General features: G+C 50.3%; 1 protein-coding gene across 1 annotated transcript in view; it reads left to right on the top strand.

Annotated features, from left to right (window-relative positions):
• Positions 1-13,972, top strand: part of LOC138799616 (oocyte zinc finger protein XlCOF22-like) — a 35,103-nt gene extending 21,131 nt beyond the window's left edge. Inside the window, exon 8 of the mRNA XM_069981061.1 lies at positions 12,743-13,972. Coding sequence (XP_069837162.1) covers positions 12,743-13,479 — 737 coding nt within the window. The 3' untranslated portion in view covers positions 13,480-13,972. The remainder of the gene's footprint in view (positions 1-12,742) is intronic.
• Positions 13,973-15,497: the final 1,525 nt, after the last annotated feature.

Genomic DNA, 15,497 nt, shown 5'->3' with positions numbered 1-15,497 from the left:
TCAACAACATGAAAGCATGGATCCATCCTGCCTTGTATCAACGGTTCAGGCTGGTGGTGGTGGTGTCATGGTGTGGGGAATATTTTCTTGGCACTCTTTGGGCCCCTTGGTACCAATTGAGCATCGTTGCAACGCCACAGGTCATGTGGGGGAGGAGTCTCCTTGCCACATGACCAGGTGGGTGGGGTTTACTCAATGATGTTGGTATGATGCTGTGCGGTGCTATGCAGGATAGGATTGGCTGTTGATCAGCTGCAGCGTAGGGGTCCGGATCACGATTTATGGAGTTTTAAAGGTGTGTATGTAGCAGAGCTGTGTGTGTATTGTGTATGTAGCAGAGCTGAGTGTGTATTGTGTGTATATAGCAGAGCTGTGTGTGTATTGTGTGTGTATATAGCAGAGCTGTGTGTGTATTGTGTATGTAGCAGAGCTGTGTGTGTATTGTGTATGTAGCAGAGCTGTGTGTGTATTGTGTATGTAGCAGAGCTGTGTGTGTATTGTGTATGTAGCAGAGCTGTGTGTGTATGTAGCAGAGCTGTGTGTGTATGTAGCAGAGCTGTGTGTGTATTGTGTATGTAGCAGAGCTGTGTGTCTGTATTGTGTATGTAGCAGAGCTGTGTGTGTATTGTGTATGTAGCAGAGCTGTGTGTCTGTATTGTGTATGTAGCAGAGCTGTGTGTCTGTATTGTGTATGTAGCAGAGCTGTGTATTGTGTGTATGAAGCAGAGCTGTGTGTGTATGTAGCAGAGCTGTGTGTGTGTGTGTCTATTGTGTGTATTTAGCAGAGCTGTGTGTGTGTATTGTGTGTATGTAGCAGAGCTGTGTGTGTATGTAGCAGAGCTGTGTGTGTGTGTATTGTGTGTATGTAGCAGAGCTGTGTGTGTGTGTATTGTGTGTATGTAGCAGAGCTGTGTGTGTGTGTATTGTGTGTATGTAGCAGAGCTGTTTGTGTGTGTAGTGTGTATGTAGCAGAGCTGTGTGTGTGTATTGTGTGTATGTAGCAGAGCTGTGTGTGTGTATTGTGTGTATGTAGCAGAGCTGTGTGTGTGTATGTAGCAGAGCTGTGTGTGTGTATTGTGTATGTAGTACAGAGGGGGAATCAGCCACATAGATCCTGACCGTTTTATAAATACAAATATATCCCATCAAAGTACCAGATAAGTTGGGGACCTCTGCTATAGTATAAAGTGACCCCGCAAGTTTCCAACATAGTAATAAATGTGGATTGCATAGTCCAGTGGTAGTGCCAGGGTCCACTTTATCCATTTATAGCATGAGTAGGGAACCTCGGCTCCCCAGCTGTAGCAAAACTACAACTCCCAGCATGACGGGGCAGCCAAAGCTTTGGATTTGGCTGTCCAGGCATGATGGGAGTTGTACACTCACCGGCCACTTTATTAGGTACACCTGTCCAACTGCACGTTACCACTTAATTTCTAATCAGCCAATCACATGGCGGCAGTGCATTTAGGCATGTAGACATGGTCAAGACAATCTCCTGCAGTTCAAACCGAGCATCAGTATGGGGAAGAAAGGTGATTTGAGTGCCTTTGAACGTGGCATGGTTGTTGGTGCCAGAAGGGCTGGTCTGAGTATTTCAGAAACTGCTGATCTACTGGGATTTTCACGCACAACCATCTCTAGGGGTTACAGAGAATGGTCCGAAAAAGAAAAAACATCCAGTGAGCGGCAGTTCTGTGGGTGGAAATGCCTTGTTGATGCCAGAAGTCAGAGGAGAATGGGCAGACTGGTTCGAGCTGATAGAAAGGCAACAGTGATAGAAATAGCCAACCGTTACAACCAAGAAGAGCATCTCTGAACGCACAGTACGTCGAACGTTGAGGCAGATGGGCTACAGTAGCAGAAGACCACACCGGGGGCCACTCCTTTCAGCTAAGAACAGGAAACTGAGGCTACAATTTGCACAAGCTCATCGAAATTGGACAGTAGAAGATTGGAAAAACGTTGCCTGGTCTGATGAGTCTTGATTTCTGCTGCGACATTCGGATGGTAGGGTCAGAATTTGGCCTCAACAACATGAAAGCATGGATCCATCCTGCCTTGTATCAACAGTTCAGGCTGGTGGTGGTGGTGTCATGGTGTGGGGAATATTTTCTTGGCACTCTTTGGGCCCCTTGGTACCAATTGAGCATCGTTGCAACGCCACAGCCTACCTGAGTATTGTTGCTGACCATGTCCATCCCTTTATGACCACAATGTACCCAACATCTGATGGCTACTTTCAGCAGGATAATGCGCCATGTCATAAAGCTAGAATCATCTCAGACTGGTTTCTTGAACATGACAATGAGTTCACTGTACTCAAATGGCCTCCACAGTCACCAGATCTCAATCCAATAGAGCATCTTTGGGATGTGGTGGAACGGGAGATTCACATCATGGATGTGCAGCCGACAAATCTGCAGGAACTTTGTGATGCCATCATGTCAATATGGACCAAAATCTCTGAGGAATGCTTCCAGCACCTTGTTGTATCTATGCCACGAAGAATGGAGGCAGTTCTGAAGGCAAAAGGGGGTCCAACCCGTTACTAGCATGGTGTACCTAATAAAGTGGACGGCGAGTGTAGTTTTCCAACAGCTGGAAAGCTGGGGTTCCCTACCGCTGCTATAAATGGATAAAGTGGACCCTGGCACTACCACCACAACTACTACTATAACTAGTAACTATAGAAATTAGCTCCTCTTGTTCCTGCTATATAGGATTCTCCCTGCTATATACGATTCTCCCCTATAAGACGATGGTCCTCTCCTTGACTGATCCACTGGACACGGCCAGAAACAAGATGCGTGAGAGAATATTAAACCTTACCCTGGAGATCATCTACCTGCTGACCGGAGAGGTGAGGGATTCTGGGGGTTTTGTTATATGATGTCTTTTATCTGTATAAAAATACTAACAGGGAGAATATCGTAGATAGTAGAGAGAACATAGTAGAGGTGAAGGTATTGGCAAGTATAAGTAATTATCATGTCTCTCTACATTCACAGGATTATATAATAGTAAAAAAGGTAAATCAGACATCTACATCCAGTGACTACCTGGCCGCCAGTGGCCTTACACATGTGTCAGAAGTATGGAGCAAGGCCCAGAGCCTCGTCATAGTGCCTCAACCTCATGTCCTGCTATATGAGAAAGAGAAGATCCTAGAAATCACCAACAAGATCATTGAGCTGCTGACTGGAGAGGTGAGTGCTGCTGACTGGAGAGGTGAGCGGTGCTGACTGGAGAGGTGAGCGGTGCTGACTGGAGAGGTGAGCGGTGCTGACTGGAGAGGTGAGCGCTGCTGGCTGGAGAGGCGGGAACTGCTGCAGTGACATTATACAGTAACACCATGGAAGGCATTCAGATGGTGTTTAGGGATCAGCACAACTTGAGCATGTTGAAGTCCGATTGTTCAACATTTGATTACCAGTGGCTGAAGAAGTTGGATGCAGCCCTGAGGAGTCCGGGAAAACATGGATACAGCCTATGGCATACTCAAGTTGTGCTAATATCTAATAGAGACTATTAACCCCTTCATGGCATAGCTATACATTATGGATTGGCTTATATTAAAGAGGATGTACCACCAGGTACATCCTCTTTAATCTGACACAGGGATAGAACGGCGCCGTCACAGGCAAGCTGGTGCTGCCGTCCGTTTTTCGATCCGCGGACCGATTTCCGTGTACGGCGCCGTTGTATCCACGGGTCCCGGGCCGGAGCTGAAGCACATGAGGCGGGCCGGCCTGCCCCCAGTGGGAGGTAATTCCCTCCCCTGTATGACGCGGCTCCATTGTTTCAAATGGAGCCCCGTCATACAGGCGGCGTGACGGCAGCGTTCTATCCCTGTGTCAGGTACATCCTCTTTAAGCCACTGAGATGTACAGTTACGTCTTAGTGATCATATGGGGATGTACAGTTATACGATCACTGAGACATGGGGACAGAGGTTGTTGGTTCTAATTCATGGGTCTCCAAACTGCGGCTCTCCAGCTGTTGCGAAACCACAACTCCCATCATGCCTGGACAGGCTAAAGCTTTGGATTTGGCTATCCAGGCACAGGGCCCCATACAACCAAAGTATCTGGGCCCCCCACATTAATAAAAAAAAAAATAGTGTGTTCGCCCCACGCCTTGCTGGGAGGTATAATTTGGTTCCGATCAATTCTAGAGAACTGGCTCATATTCCCCATTTTCCCCAGTGGCTTAAAATGTAACCTCTGTTATACAGTTATAAAATTGTAGAAATTAAATGTGAACAAGGTGCAATGTAAATGTCACCATACAGACACTTACTTGTATAGCTGCCTCTTGTGCTCTGTATGCAGTGCATTATATTCACCCTTGCAACGTACAATTTATAGCGTGTCTACAAGCCCAGCGGGGCTCATTATGATGGAGACTAAAACTTATACAAGAGTGGGGTAGGGGTTCCCCTGTATTCAGAATGCTGTTGAGTACTAGGCAATGCCCCGTTTGGGGTTATTGAATTTCGAGGGTCTGGGGGGCTGTTTGATTTGTATATGTTCACCAATAATAATGCCCCCAGAGGTGCCCCCATACACTAATAATGCCCCCAGAGGTGCCCCCATATACTAATAATGCCCCCAGAGGTACCCCCATACACTAATAATGCCCCCAGAGGTGCCCCCAATGAGATAATAATGCCCCCAGAGGTGCCCCCATGAACTAATAATGCCCCCAGAGGTGCCCCCATACACTAATAATGCCCCCAGAGGTGCCCCCAATGAGATAATAATGCCCCCAGAGGTGCCCCCATGAGCTAATAATGCCCCCAGAGGTGCCCCCATAGGTGCCCCCCAAGAACTAATAATGCCCCCAGAGGTGCCCCCATATACTAATAATGCCCCCAGAGGTGCCCCCCAAGAACTAATAATGCCCCCAGAGGTGCCCCCATATACTAATAATGCCCCCGGAGGTGCCCCCATGAACTAATAATGCCCCCAGAGGTGCCCCCATACACTAATAATGCCCCCAGAGGTGCCCCCATATACTAATAATGCCCCCAGAGGTGCCCCCATATACTAATAATGCCCCCAGAGGTGCCCCCATACACTAATAATGCCCCCAGAGGTGCCCCCATACACTAATAATGCCCCCAGAGGTGCCCCCATATACTAATAATGCCCCCAAAGGTGCCCCCCATGAACTAATAATGCCCCCAGAGGTGCCCCCATATACTAATAATGCCCCCAGAGGTGCCCCCATATACTAATAATGCCCCCAGAGGTGCCCCCCATGAAGTAATAATGCCCCCAGAGGTGCCCCCCATGAAGTAATAATGCCCCCAGAGGTGCCCCCCATGAACTAATAATGCCCCCAGAGGTGCCCCCATATACTAATAATGCCCCCAGAGGTGCCCCTTATATACTAATAATGCCCCCAGAGGTGCCCCTAAAAAAACAAACATCCTACTGACCTAATCCGCGCTGTGCAGGCAGCAGCTCTTCTTCCTCTTCGGGCTCCATCTTGCGAGCCGCAGGGACGGGACTTCGGGCAGGCGTGATGACGTCACATGATCACGCCTGCCGGAGAGGTCACGGCCCGGCCTCCCATAGGCTGCTGGTATGAAGTGCCGGCAGCCAGGCCTGTATTTAGAGTTTATGCTGCCCTAGGCACTTTGCACGCTGAAGCGCCCCCCCCCCCCCCATTACTGTACATGCATGGTATATACCCTGGCACTTGGGTGTCGCTCTGCTTGATGCCCGCTGTTCTCATCAAACAAATGTGATGGAGGAAGGAAGGAGGCCGGGGACGTCTTAGTTTGGGGGCCACTTCTGTCCAGTGTCGGACTGGGGGACCTGGGGCCCACCAATATAGAACCAGTGAGACACGACATGCTGACCCCGCTCCTTTCCTGAATTCATCTGTATTTGTGACAAATCCCTACATTTATACAGCTCTCAGGGTATGCTGGGAGTTGTAGTCTCTGAGAGGACAACCCTGTAATAAATCACTGTGTGCAGAGGCTCCTTGTGGCTGCAATCTGTGGGTGACAACCATCAGCCCTGAAGGTCCAGCAATACATCTGTCTACAGCGGCAGCTATCAGAGGATTGTACTACTGTACTACAACTCCCAGCATATGCTGAGGGCTGCAGACTGTCAGTACATGCTGGGAGTTGTAGTGCCTGCAGCTGTTGTGGTTGGGTCCTGGAGGCTTTGTGGCATATAAGAATACAAAGATCTGTGGGGGCTCAGTGCAGGGAAGTGACCCCAGAACATCACTAATAGGGGATAGTGATGTCACGATACCAGAATTTTGAGTTCGATACCGATACTAACTTTTTTATTTCGATACTCAATACCAGTTCGATACTTAGTAAAGTATAAAAAAACAAAACAAAATACAGTGGTAGAAATATAATACCCCTGCACTATTACAGTGATACCAATTTTTGGACTATTTTTATTTTATTGTGTTAAAAATAAAGTTAGTGATATCTGTCTAAGACAGCTCTGCTACATCCGATATCACTAAGACAGCTCTGCTACATCAGCTATCACTAAGACAGCTCTGCTGCATCAGCTATCACGAAGACAGCTCTGCTGCATCAGCTATCACTAAGACAGCTCTGCTACATCAGCTATCACTAAGACAGCTCTGCTACATCAGCTATCACTAAGACAGCTCTGCTACATCAGCTATCACTAAGACAGCTCTGCTACATCAGCTATCACTAAGACAGCTCTGCTACATCAGCTATCACTAAGACAGCTCTGCTACATCAGCTATCACTAAGACAGCTCTGCTACATCAGCTATCACTAAGACAGCTCTGCTACATCAGCTATCACTAAGACAGCTCTGCTGCATCAGCTATCACTAAGACAGCTCTGCTACATCCGATATCACTAAGACAGCTCTGCTACATCCGATATCACTAAGACAGCTCTGCTACATCAGCTATCACTAAGACAGCTCTGCTACATCAGCTATCACTAAGACAGCTCTGCTACATCCGATATCACTAAGACAGCTCTGCTACATCCGATATCACTAAGACAGCTCTGCTACATCAGCTATCACTAAGACAGCTCTGCTGCATCAGCTATCACTAAGACAGCTCTGCTGCATCCGATATCACTAAGACAGCTCTGCTACATCAGCTATCACTAAGACAGCTCTGCTGCATCAGCTATCACTAAGACAGCTCTGCTGCATCAGATAACACTAAGACAGCTCTGCTACATCCGATATCACTAAGACAGCTCTGCTACATCCGATATCACTAAGACAGCTCTGCTACATCAGCTATCACTAAGACAGCTCTGCTACATCAGCTATCACTAAGACAGCTCTGCTACATCAGCTATCACTAAGACAGCTCTGCTACATCAGCTATCACTAAGACAGCTCTGCTACATCAGCTATCACTAAGACAGCTCTGCTGCACCACCCATCACTAAGACAGCTCAGCTGCACCACCCATCACTGAGACAGCTCTGCTGCACCACCCATCACTGAGACAGCTCTGCTGCACCACCCATCACTGAGACAGCTCTGCTACATCAGCTATCACTAAGACAGCTCTGCTACACCAGTTACCAAGATTGCGGAGGAAGAGAAGAGGAGGTTACACAGGATCCCACACACTACAGCCGATCTTATCTGCTCCTCTCAGCCCCGGCCACCTCCCCCACCTGCCAGCCGGCTGGATCCTCACATGTGCTGCACATCCCCCGGCCTCCTCTCCCGGATCTCACAGACCCCCCTCTCCCTCTTCATCCTCCCCACCTCCAGCCTTCTCCGTCCTCCTCTCTCCGTGACCTCCCGCTCTCCCGGACATCCCGCTCTCCTCTGTGCAGCTCCGGCTCCTCTCCCGGACATCCCGCTCTCCCTCTCCTCCGTCCTCTCTCCCGGACCTCCCGCTCTCCCTCCAGCCTTCTCCTCCGTCCTCCTCGCAGCTCCGGCTCCTCGGCATAAATCATCTCTCTGATAACAGAGTCTGGCGGAGCCGGACTCTGTTATCAGAGAGACACCAGCAGCGGGGGTCTGTTACACACAGTAGCCGACCCCCGCTGTATATGGAGCGGGCTCAGGAGGGGTCAGATGCCGCTGTCAGTGTGACAGCGGCATCTATATACTTAAATAGCCGGCACTAGCAATAGCTAAGTGCCGGCTATTTGAAATTGGCGCCAATGGGAGCGGAGGGAGGGAGAGCAGAGGAGGAGACTGCAGGGGGCAGGGGGAGGCACATAGAGAACACGGCCGGCGCTCAGCTAGCCGCCCACCGTGTTCTCAGCTTAACTTAAAGTTTCGATACCAGGAAATCCTGGTATCGAACCGTTTTTTTGCCCGAAATATCGATAGTAGTATCGATATTTCGGTGCATCGTGCATCCCTAATAGGGGATAGAACAAAACATCTCCCCCTATCCCTATTAGTGATGTTCTGGGGTCACGTCCCTGCACTGAGCCCCCACAGATCTATGTATTCTGATATGCTACAAAGCATCCAGTGTATAATGCACCTAGGACCCAACTACAACAGCTGCAGGCACTACAACTCCCAGCATTTACTGACAGTCTGCAGCCCTCAGCATATGCTGGGAGTTGTAGTGCCTGCGGCTGTTGTAGTTGGGTCCTAGTTTAAAAGTTTGCGCTAGTGTACTGTAGTGACCGCGGGGCTGTGTCAGTACACTACCGCAAACAATAGTCTGACCCATTTAGACCCCAATGGTACACAGGCTCTGCACACTATAGAAGTGATTACAGTGCAGTTACTAATGACTCACAGGTGACGTCTTCTCCGATTGCCGTCGCTTCTTGCTTTCTTCTCCATCTGGCGCAGCAATCAAGAAGACTTCTCCGACCACAACTAGTCTGCAAGCAGGCAGCTGGGGGTGACTGGGGAAGGGAGGCAGCTGGGGGTGGCAGGGGAAGCCGCTGGGGTGAAGGGGAGAAGCTGGGGTGACAGGGGGAAGGAGAGCAGCTGGGGTGACGGGGAGGGGGAGCAGCTAGGGGTGGCAGGGGGAGAATCTGGGGAGGCAGAGGGAGCAGCTGGGGGCAGGGGGAGTAGATGGGGGCAGGAGGAGGAGCAGATGAGGGGCAGGGGGAGCAGCTGGGGTGAGAGGGGCAGGGGTAGTAGATGGGGGCAGGGGGAGCAGCTGGGGGGGCAGAGGGAGCAATGTGGGGCAGAGGGATCAGCTCGGGGGCAGCAGCTGGGGTGGCAGGGGGAGTAGATGGGGGGGCAGGAGGAGCAGCTGGGGTGGCAGGCAGGGGGAGCAGATAGGGGGCAGCTAGGGTGGCAGGGAGAAGATTGGGCAGCTGGGGTGGCAGGGGGAGAAGATGGGGCAGGGGGAGAAGATAGGGGGCAGGAGGAGCAGCTGGGGGGCAGGGAGAGCAGCTGGGGGTGCTGGTGGAGAGGCTAGGGGGTGCAGGAGGAGAGGCTGGGGGGTGCTGACAGAGGCTGGGGGGTGCTGACGGAAAGGCTGGGGGAGAGGCTGGGGGTGCAGGAGGGTAGGCTAGAGGGAGAGGTTGTGGGGTGCAGGAGGAGAGGCTTTGGGGTGCAGGAGGAGAGGCTTTGGGGTGCAGAAGGAGAGGCTGTGGGGTGCAGGAGGAGAGGCTGGGGGTGCAGGAGGGTAGGCTAGGGGGAGAGGTTGTGGGGTGCAGGAGGAGAGGCTTTGGGGTGCAGGAGGAGAGGCTTTGGGGTGCAGGAGGAGAGGCTGTGGGGTGCAGGAGGAGAGGCTGTGGGGTGCAGGAGGAGAGGCTGTGGGGTGCAGGAGGAGAGGCTGGAGGAGAGGCTGGGGGTGCAGGAGAAGAGGCTGGGGGAGAGGCTGGGGGGTGCAGGAGAAGAGGCTGGGGGAGAGGCTGGGGGGTGCAGGAGGAGAGGCTGAGGGGTGCAGGAGAAGAGGCTGGGTGAGGCTGTGGGGTGCAGGAGGAGAGGCTGGGGGGTGCAGGAGAAGAGGCTGGGGGAGAGGCTGTGGGGTGCAGGAGGAGAGGCTGGGGGGTGCAGGAGGAGAGGCTGGGGGGTGCAGGAGGAGAGGCGGGGGGGGGTACAAGAGGAGAGGCTGGAGGGGGTACAGGAGGAGAGGCTGGAGGGGGTACAGGAGGGGGGGTACAGGAGGAGAGGCTGGAAGGGGGTACAGGAGGAGAGGCTGGAGGGGGGGTAGAGGAGGAGAGGCTGGGGGTGCAGGAGGAGAGGCAGGGGGGTACAAGAGGAGAGGCTGGAGGGGGTACAGGAGGGGGGGTACAGGAGGGGGGGTACAGGAGGAGAGGCTGGAGGGGGGGTACAGGAGGAGAGGCTGGAGGGGGGTACAGGAGGAGAGGCTGGAGGGGGGGTACAGGAGGAGAGGCTGGAGGGGGGGGTACAGGAGGAGAGGCTGGAGGGGGGGGTACAGGAGGAGAGGCTGGAGGGGGGGGTACAGGAGGAGAGGCTGGAGGGGGGGGTACAGGAGGAGAGGCTGGAGGGGGGGTACAGGAGGAGAGGCTGGAGGGGGGGTACAGGAGGAGAGGCTGGAGGGGGGGGTACAGGAGGAGAGGCTGGAGGGGGGGGGGTACAGGAGGAGAGGCTGGAGGGGGGGGGTACAGGAGGAGAGGCTGGAGGGGGGGGTACAGGAGGAGAGGCTGGAGGGGGGGGGTACAGGAGGAGAGGCTGGAGGGGGGGGGGTACAGGAGGAGAGGCTGGAGGGGGGGGGTACAGGAGGAGAGGCTGGAGGGGGGGGGTACAGGAGGAGAGGCTGGAGGGGGGGTACAGGAGGAGAGGCTGGAGGGGGGTACAGGATGAGAGGCTGGAGGGGGGGTACAAGAGGAGAGGCTGGGGGAAGAGGGAGCGGCCGGGGGAGCAGAGGCAGGTGAGGCAGGCTTGGCAGGTCCCCCCTTCCCGTGCAGCTTTGGTCCGGTGAGCTTCCGGCACACGCTGCCTCTATCACTGGCCGGAAGCTCACAGCTGCAGCCCCGCGGTCCAGGAACTTCTCTCCTGCTCGGCGCGATGACGTCACGTGCTCCGCTGCCGAGCAGGAGAGAAGGACCGCAGGGCTGCAGCTGTGAGCTTCCGGCCAGTGATAGAGGCAGCGTGTGCCGGAAGCTCACCGGACCGAAGCGGCACAACACCCCCCCCCCCCCCCCCCCGGTGGCAAGGGGGGCCGTGCGGGCCCCCCTAGCGTAGCGGTCGGGGAGGGGGCGGCGGTCGGGGAGGGGGGCGGCGGCCGGCGGGCCCCCCCCCCATGTCTCTTAGGGTCCGGGCCCCATACGGCAGTACCGGTTGTACTGCCCTATCGGCGGCCCTGTCCAGGCATGATGGGAAATGTAGTTTTGCAACAGCTGGAGGGCCGCAGTTTGGAGACCCATGTTCTAATTGATCCATTAAGAATATTATTGTGTGTTTCAGGTTTCTATAAGATGTCAGGATGTCACTGTCTATTTCTCCATGGAGGAGTGGGAGTATATAGAAGATCACAAGGATCAGTACAAGGACGTCATCTTGGAGAACCACCAGGCCCTAACATCACCAGGTAATGGAAGAGTTTGTAGCAGTTTTGAGGGAGACCTAGATACCCCATTATCTGATCTTTACATATATTCAATGTATTCTATCTTTTTGTGTTTCCTACAGTTGGACCCAGTAACAGAAATCCACCAGAGAGATGTCCCAGTCCTATAGATTCAGATAATTGTCCTGAGCAAAATGATTATGTCTCATTGGATCATCAAGAAGATGAAGATGAGGTCTGCTCAATCCCCTCCCCCATCAGTGGTAGGGAACCTTGGCTTTCCAGCTGTTGTAAAACTACAACTCCCATCATGCCCGGAGAGCAAAAGCTTTAGCATTGTCTGTCTAGGCATGATGGGAGTTGTAGTTTTGCAACAGCTGGAAAGCCAAGGTTCCCCAACCCTGCTCTATATGTTGATGTTACAATATATTGACATCTATGAGACTTCTCCAGCAGTCTTCTCAGTTGTTTATTTGTTCTATATGTTGAATTAGAACGAAGATCTTATTAATATTAAAGTTGAAGTTATAGAAGAAGAGGAGGAGGAAGAGGATATGTATTTGAGGCATGACTATTCACTTAAAGAGGAGGCCATTCTTGGAGATATCAGCACAGGTAAGTAATCTAAAGCAATGTGCGTTATTCTCTCACCAGACCATTAAGGTGTATTATATTATTCTTTGAACAGACCATTTGCGGCTTTTGTTCAACACCAATCAGCTGGCAAACAAGAAATTATTTGTTTGTTGTTGATCCCATCCTATGTTCAGGCATCAAAGGGGTAGTTTACCGAACAGTCTTTTTCTTTTAAATCAACTGGTGCCAAAAAATGCCAGAGATTTGTAATTGACTTTTATTAAAAAAAAAAAAAAAAAATCTGAAGTCTTCCAGTACTTATCAGCTGCCCCATCTCCTAAAAGAAGTGGTAATTTTACTAGTCTGGAAAGCAGGAGAAATTCTCTATGGGGATTTGCTACTGCTCTGGATAGTTCCTGTCACAGACAGAGGTGTCAGCAGAGAGCACCATGTCCAATTGGAAAGAACACACCACTTCCTGCAGAACATACAGCAGCTGATAAGTACTGGCAATCTTGAGATATTTTTTTTAATAGAAGTAAACTACAAAACTCTGGCACTTGCTGGGACCAGCTGATATGAAAGAAAAAAAACATCTTGGTGAACTAGACACTGTATTATAGTATGAGATGAGTTTATTTTAACTTCTCTTGCTGTTTCTATTGCAATTATTGTGTACTTGAAATACAATTCTATCTACTTTCAGCATATGACTTCACCAACCAATCAGAGGAATATACTTTACCTTTAGATTATGAAGTAGAATTTAAAGATACCTCTCACCACACCTGGCAAGAACATTCCATAAACCCATATATACCATCAGTCCTTCACAGCAGAGATGTGTCTCCTGGTCCCATTAACCCCAAGAAAACGTCATCAGATCATTCGCAGAGTGTAAGAAAAACAAAAGGACATAAAGAGGTTAAAATATTTCAGTGTTCTGAGTGCGGGAAATTTTATAAAAATGCCTTTAATCTTTATATGCACAGCAGAATTCACAGAAATGAGAGGCCATATTCTTGTTCAGAGTGTGGGAAATGCTTTACCAAGAAATCAGTACTTGTTGAGCATCACAGAGTTCACACAGGGGAAAAGCCTTATTCATGTACAGAATGTGGGAAAAGTTTCACCACCAAATCAGTTCTTGTTGAACACCAGAGAACTCATACAGGAGAAAAGCCGTTTTTATGTTCAGAATGCGGAAAATGTTTTGCCAGAAAATCACATCTGGAGAGACATCAGAGAGTTCACACAGGGGAGAAGCCGTTTCTTTGTTCAAACTGTGGGAAGCGTTTTATCCAGAAAAGACATCTTATTGAACATCTGAAAAATCACACGGGGGAGAAGCCATTTTCATGTTCAGAATGTGGGAGGAGCTTCATCCAGAAATCACATCTTGTCAAACATTTCAAAACTCACACGATTAAAAAGGCCTCCTAATGTCCAGACAGAGCGGATTTACTCCACGAATGGGATTTTCACAGATAATGGACGGTTTAGTAGAAGGGTTGATACTACAGCAAGTTCCCTTCCAGCTCACACAGGAATGTCTTAAAGGGATTGTACAAAGTACATTTATAGACTTGCTATTGTTAAAATTGTGATCATGCTGTGGCACAAACCATGAAAGTGCTTGACACACTGTGGGGGAGATTTATCAAAGGGGTGTAGAGTAGAACTGGCTCAGTTGCCCCTAGCAACCAGATTCCACTTTTCATTCTTCACAGATTCCTTGGAAAATGAAAGGTGGAATTTGATTGGTTGCTAGGAGCAACTGGGCCAATTCTACTTTACACTATATACTGTATTAGATAGTTATCAAATAATGCCAATATACCAAATATTACTACTATATTGTTATTAAACAATATGCACTATATAAAGATCAATGTTACCAATGAGCCTACACCATGTCCACTACTGTTAACTTTACCTGGTGATTCAATACCATACTGTTACTAAATGGAAACTACTATGCAAAACCAATATTACTCTATATATAGTGATCATATAATTGTAAACTGTATAACTGTGCTCAGCCAATCGCGGCTGAGCAGCTGATGACGCGGCATAGGGGGGCCGGCATGAGGGACAGATGGAGGGGTTTGGCCGGCCTCCCAAAGACGACATCATTGTCCCAAGATGGCGGACGGGGGTCGACACGAATGCGGTAAGTATAATGCACCAACACTTCCGGGTCTAGCGTGGGTGGGGGTGAACACGGGGAAGGGGGTCAATTACATACATAACACACATTATAAAGTTGTATCACTTTGTAATGCGTGTTATTTTGTGAATAAATGATTAGCGCCGCACTACCCCTTTAAAGGGGTTATCCAGTGCTACAAGAACATGGCCACTTTTTCCCCCCTCTCTTGTCTCCAGTTCAGTTGTGGTTTGCAATTAAGCTCTATTTACTTCAATGGAACTGAGTTCCAAACCCAACCCAATCTGGAGACAAAAGAAGGGGAGAAGTGGCCATGTTTTTGTATGTGGAAGCTACCAGTATGTGGAAAAGGGACAGGGAGGGCAATCGGTAAAGAGAGAGGACAGGGTGACCACTCTAGGGTGGGGGCAGGGGGATAGAGGGTGACCACTCTAGAGTGGGGGCAGGGGGACACAGGGTGACCAGTCTGGGGTGAGTGTAGTGACGCAAGAGAGTAGGGTCATGGGAGAAGTATGTGTATGTGTGAGGAAAGGGGGTATTTTGGTGCAATTTAGGGTTTGAATTACATTTGGAGTCCAGTGTCTGTATTTAGGGGTCTGGTTGAAGTTTGGAATAATGTGAATTGAATTGGGAGGGATTGGGATTACATTAATTTATATTTAACTCTTTGACACCCGTCTACAGCCTTGCGCTATAGGGTAACACTACACTGGGGCTCATGCTGGAGATGGATCAGGAAGCGCTGCCTCCTAACTCACAGGTACAGACAGCAGGGAGTGCAGTGTGAACAGAGTCATAGATTTGCGGCCAATTTTCTCCTCTTTTTTTTTTTCTGTTGAATGTGGGGGGTGTGGCTACCTCCTGTTGGCCTGCACTCCGCCCATGTCCCAAGGGTGCTATAAAAGAGATCATTTGGCTCCTATCTGCCCAGTTGTAGGCTTATTCAGCCCAGGAGAGGCCATTGCTAGTGTGAAAATGCTAGAGTAGGGACCGTGTCTCTGAGGACGCCTTAACGTGGCGTCATGGTACAGTCTGATCAAATAGTTTGCTAAGATCCTCACTTTTTTTTTATATCTACAGAGCAGTTGTTTACCGTGTGTACGCTGGTAGGAGTATATACGGTAAGCACTTGCACCTGTGGGTTGCTGCTGCACCTTCTGTTTTTTTGTCTGTCTCATATGCCCCATACCCTTCCTTGTCTTTTATAAACGGGCAGCAGATCAGGGGAGCGAGCAGGAAGCAGTGTGCTGCGCTTCCCCACTCTCAGTGATCTCCATTCAGGCAGCCCCAT

The sequence above is a fragment of the Dendropsophus ebraccatus genome, chromosome 8 (genome assembly GCF_027789765.1).
Source record: "Dendropsophus ebraccatus isolate aDenEbr1 chromosome 8, aDenEbr1.pat, whole genome shotgun sequence".
Taxonomy (NCBI): Eukaryota; Metazoa; Chordata; class Amphibia; order Anura; family Hylidae; genus Dendropsophus; species Dendropsophus ebraccatus.
The sequence above is the reverse complement of the archived record's forward strand: the minus strand, read 5'-3'. Positions and strand labels throughout refer to the sequence as shown.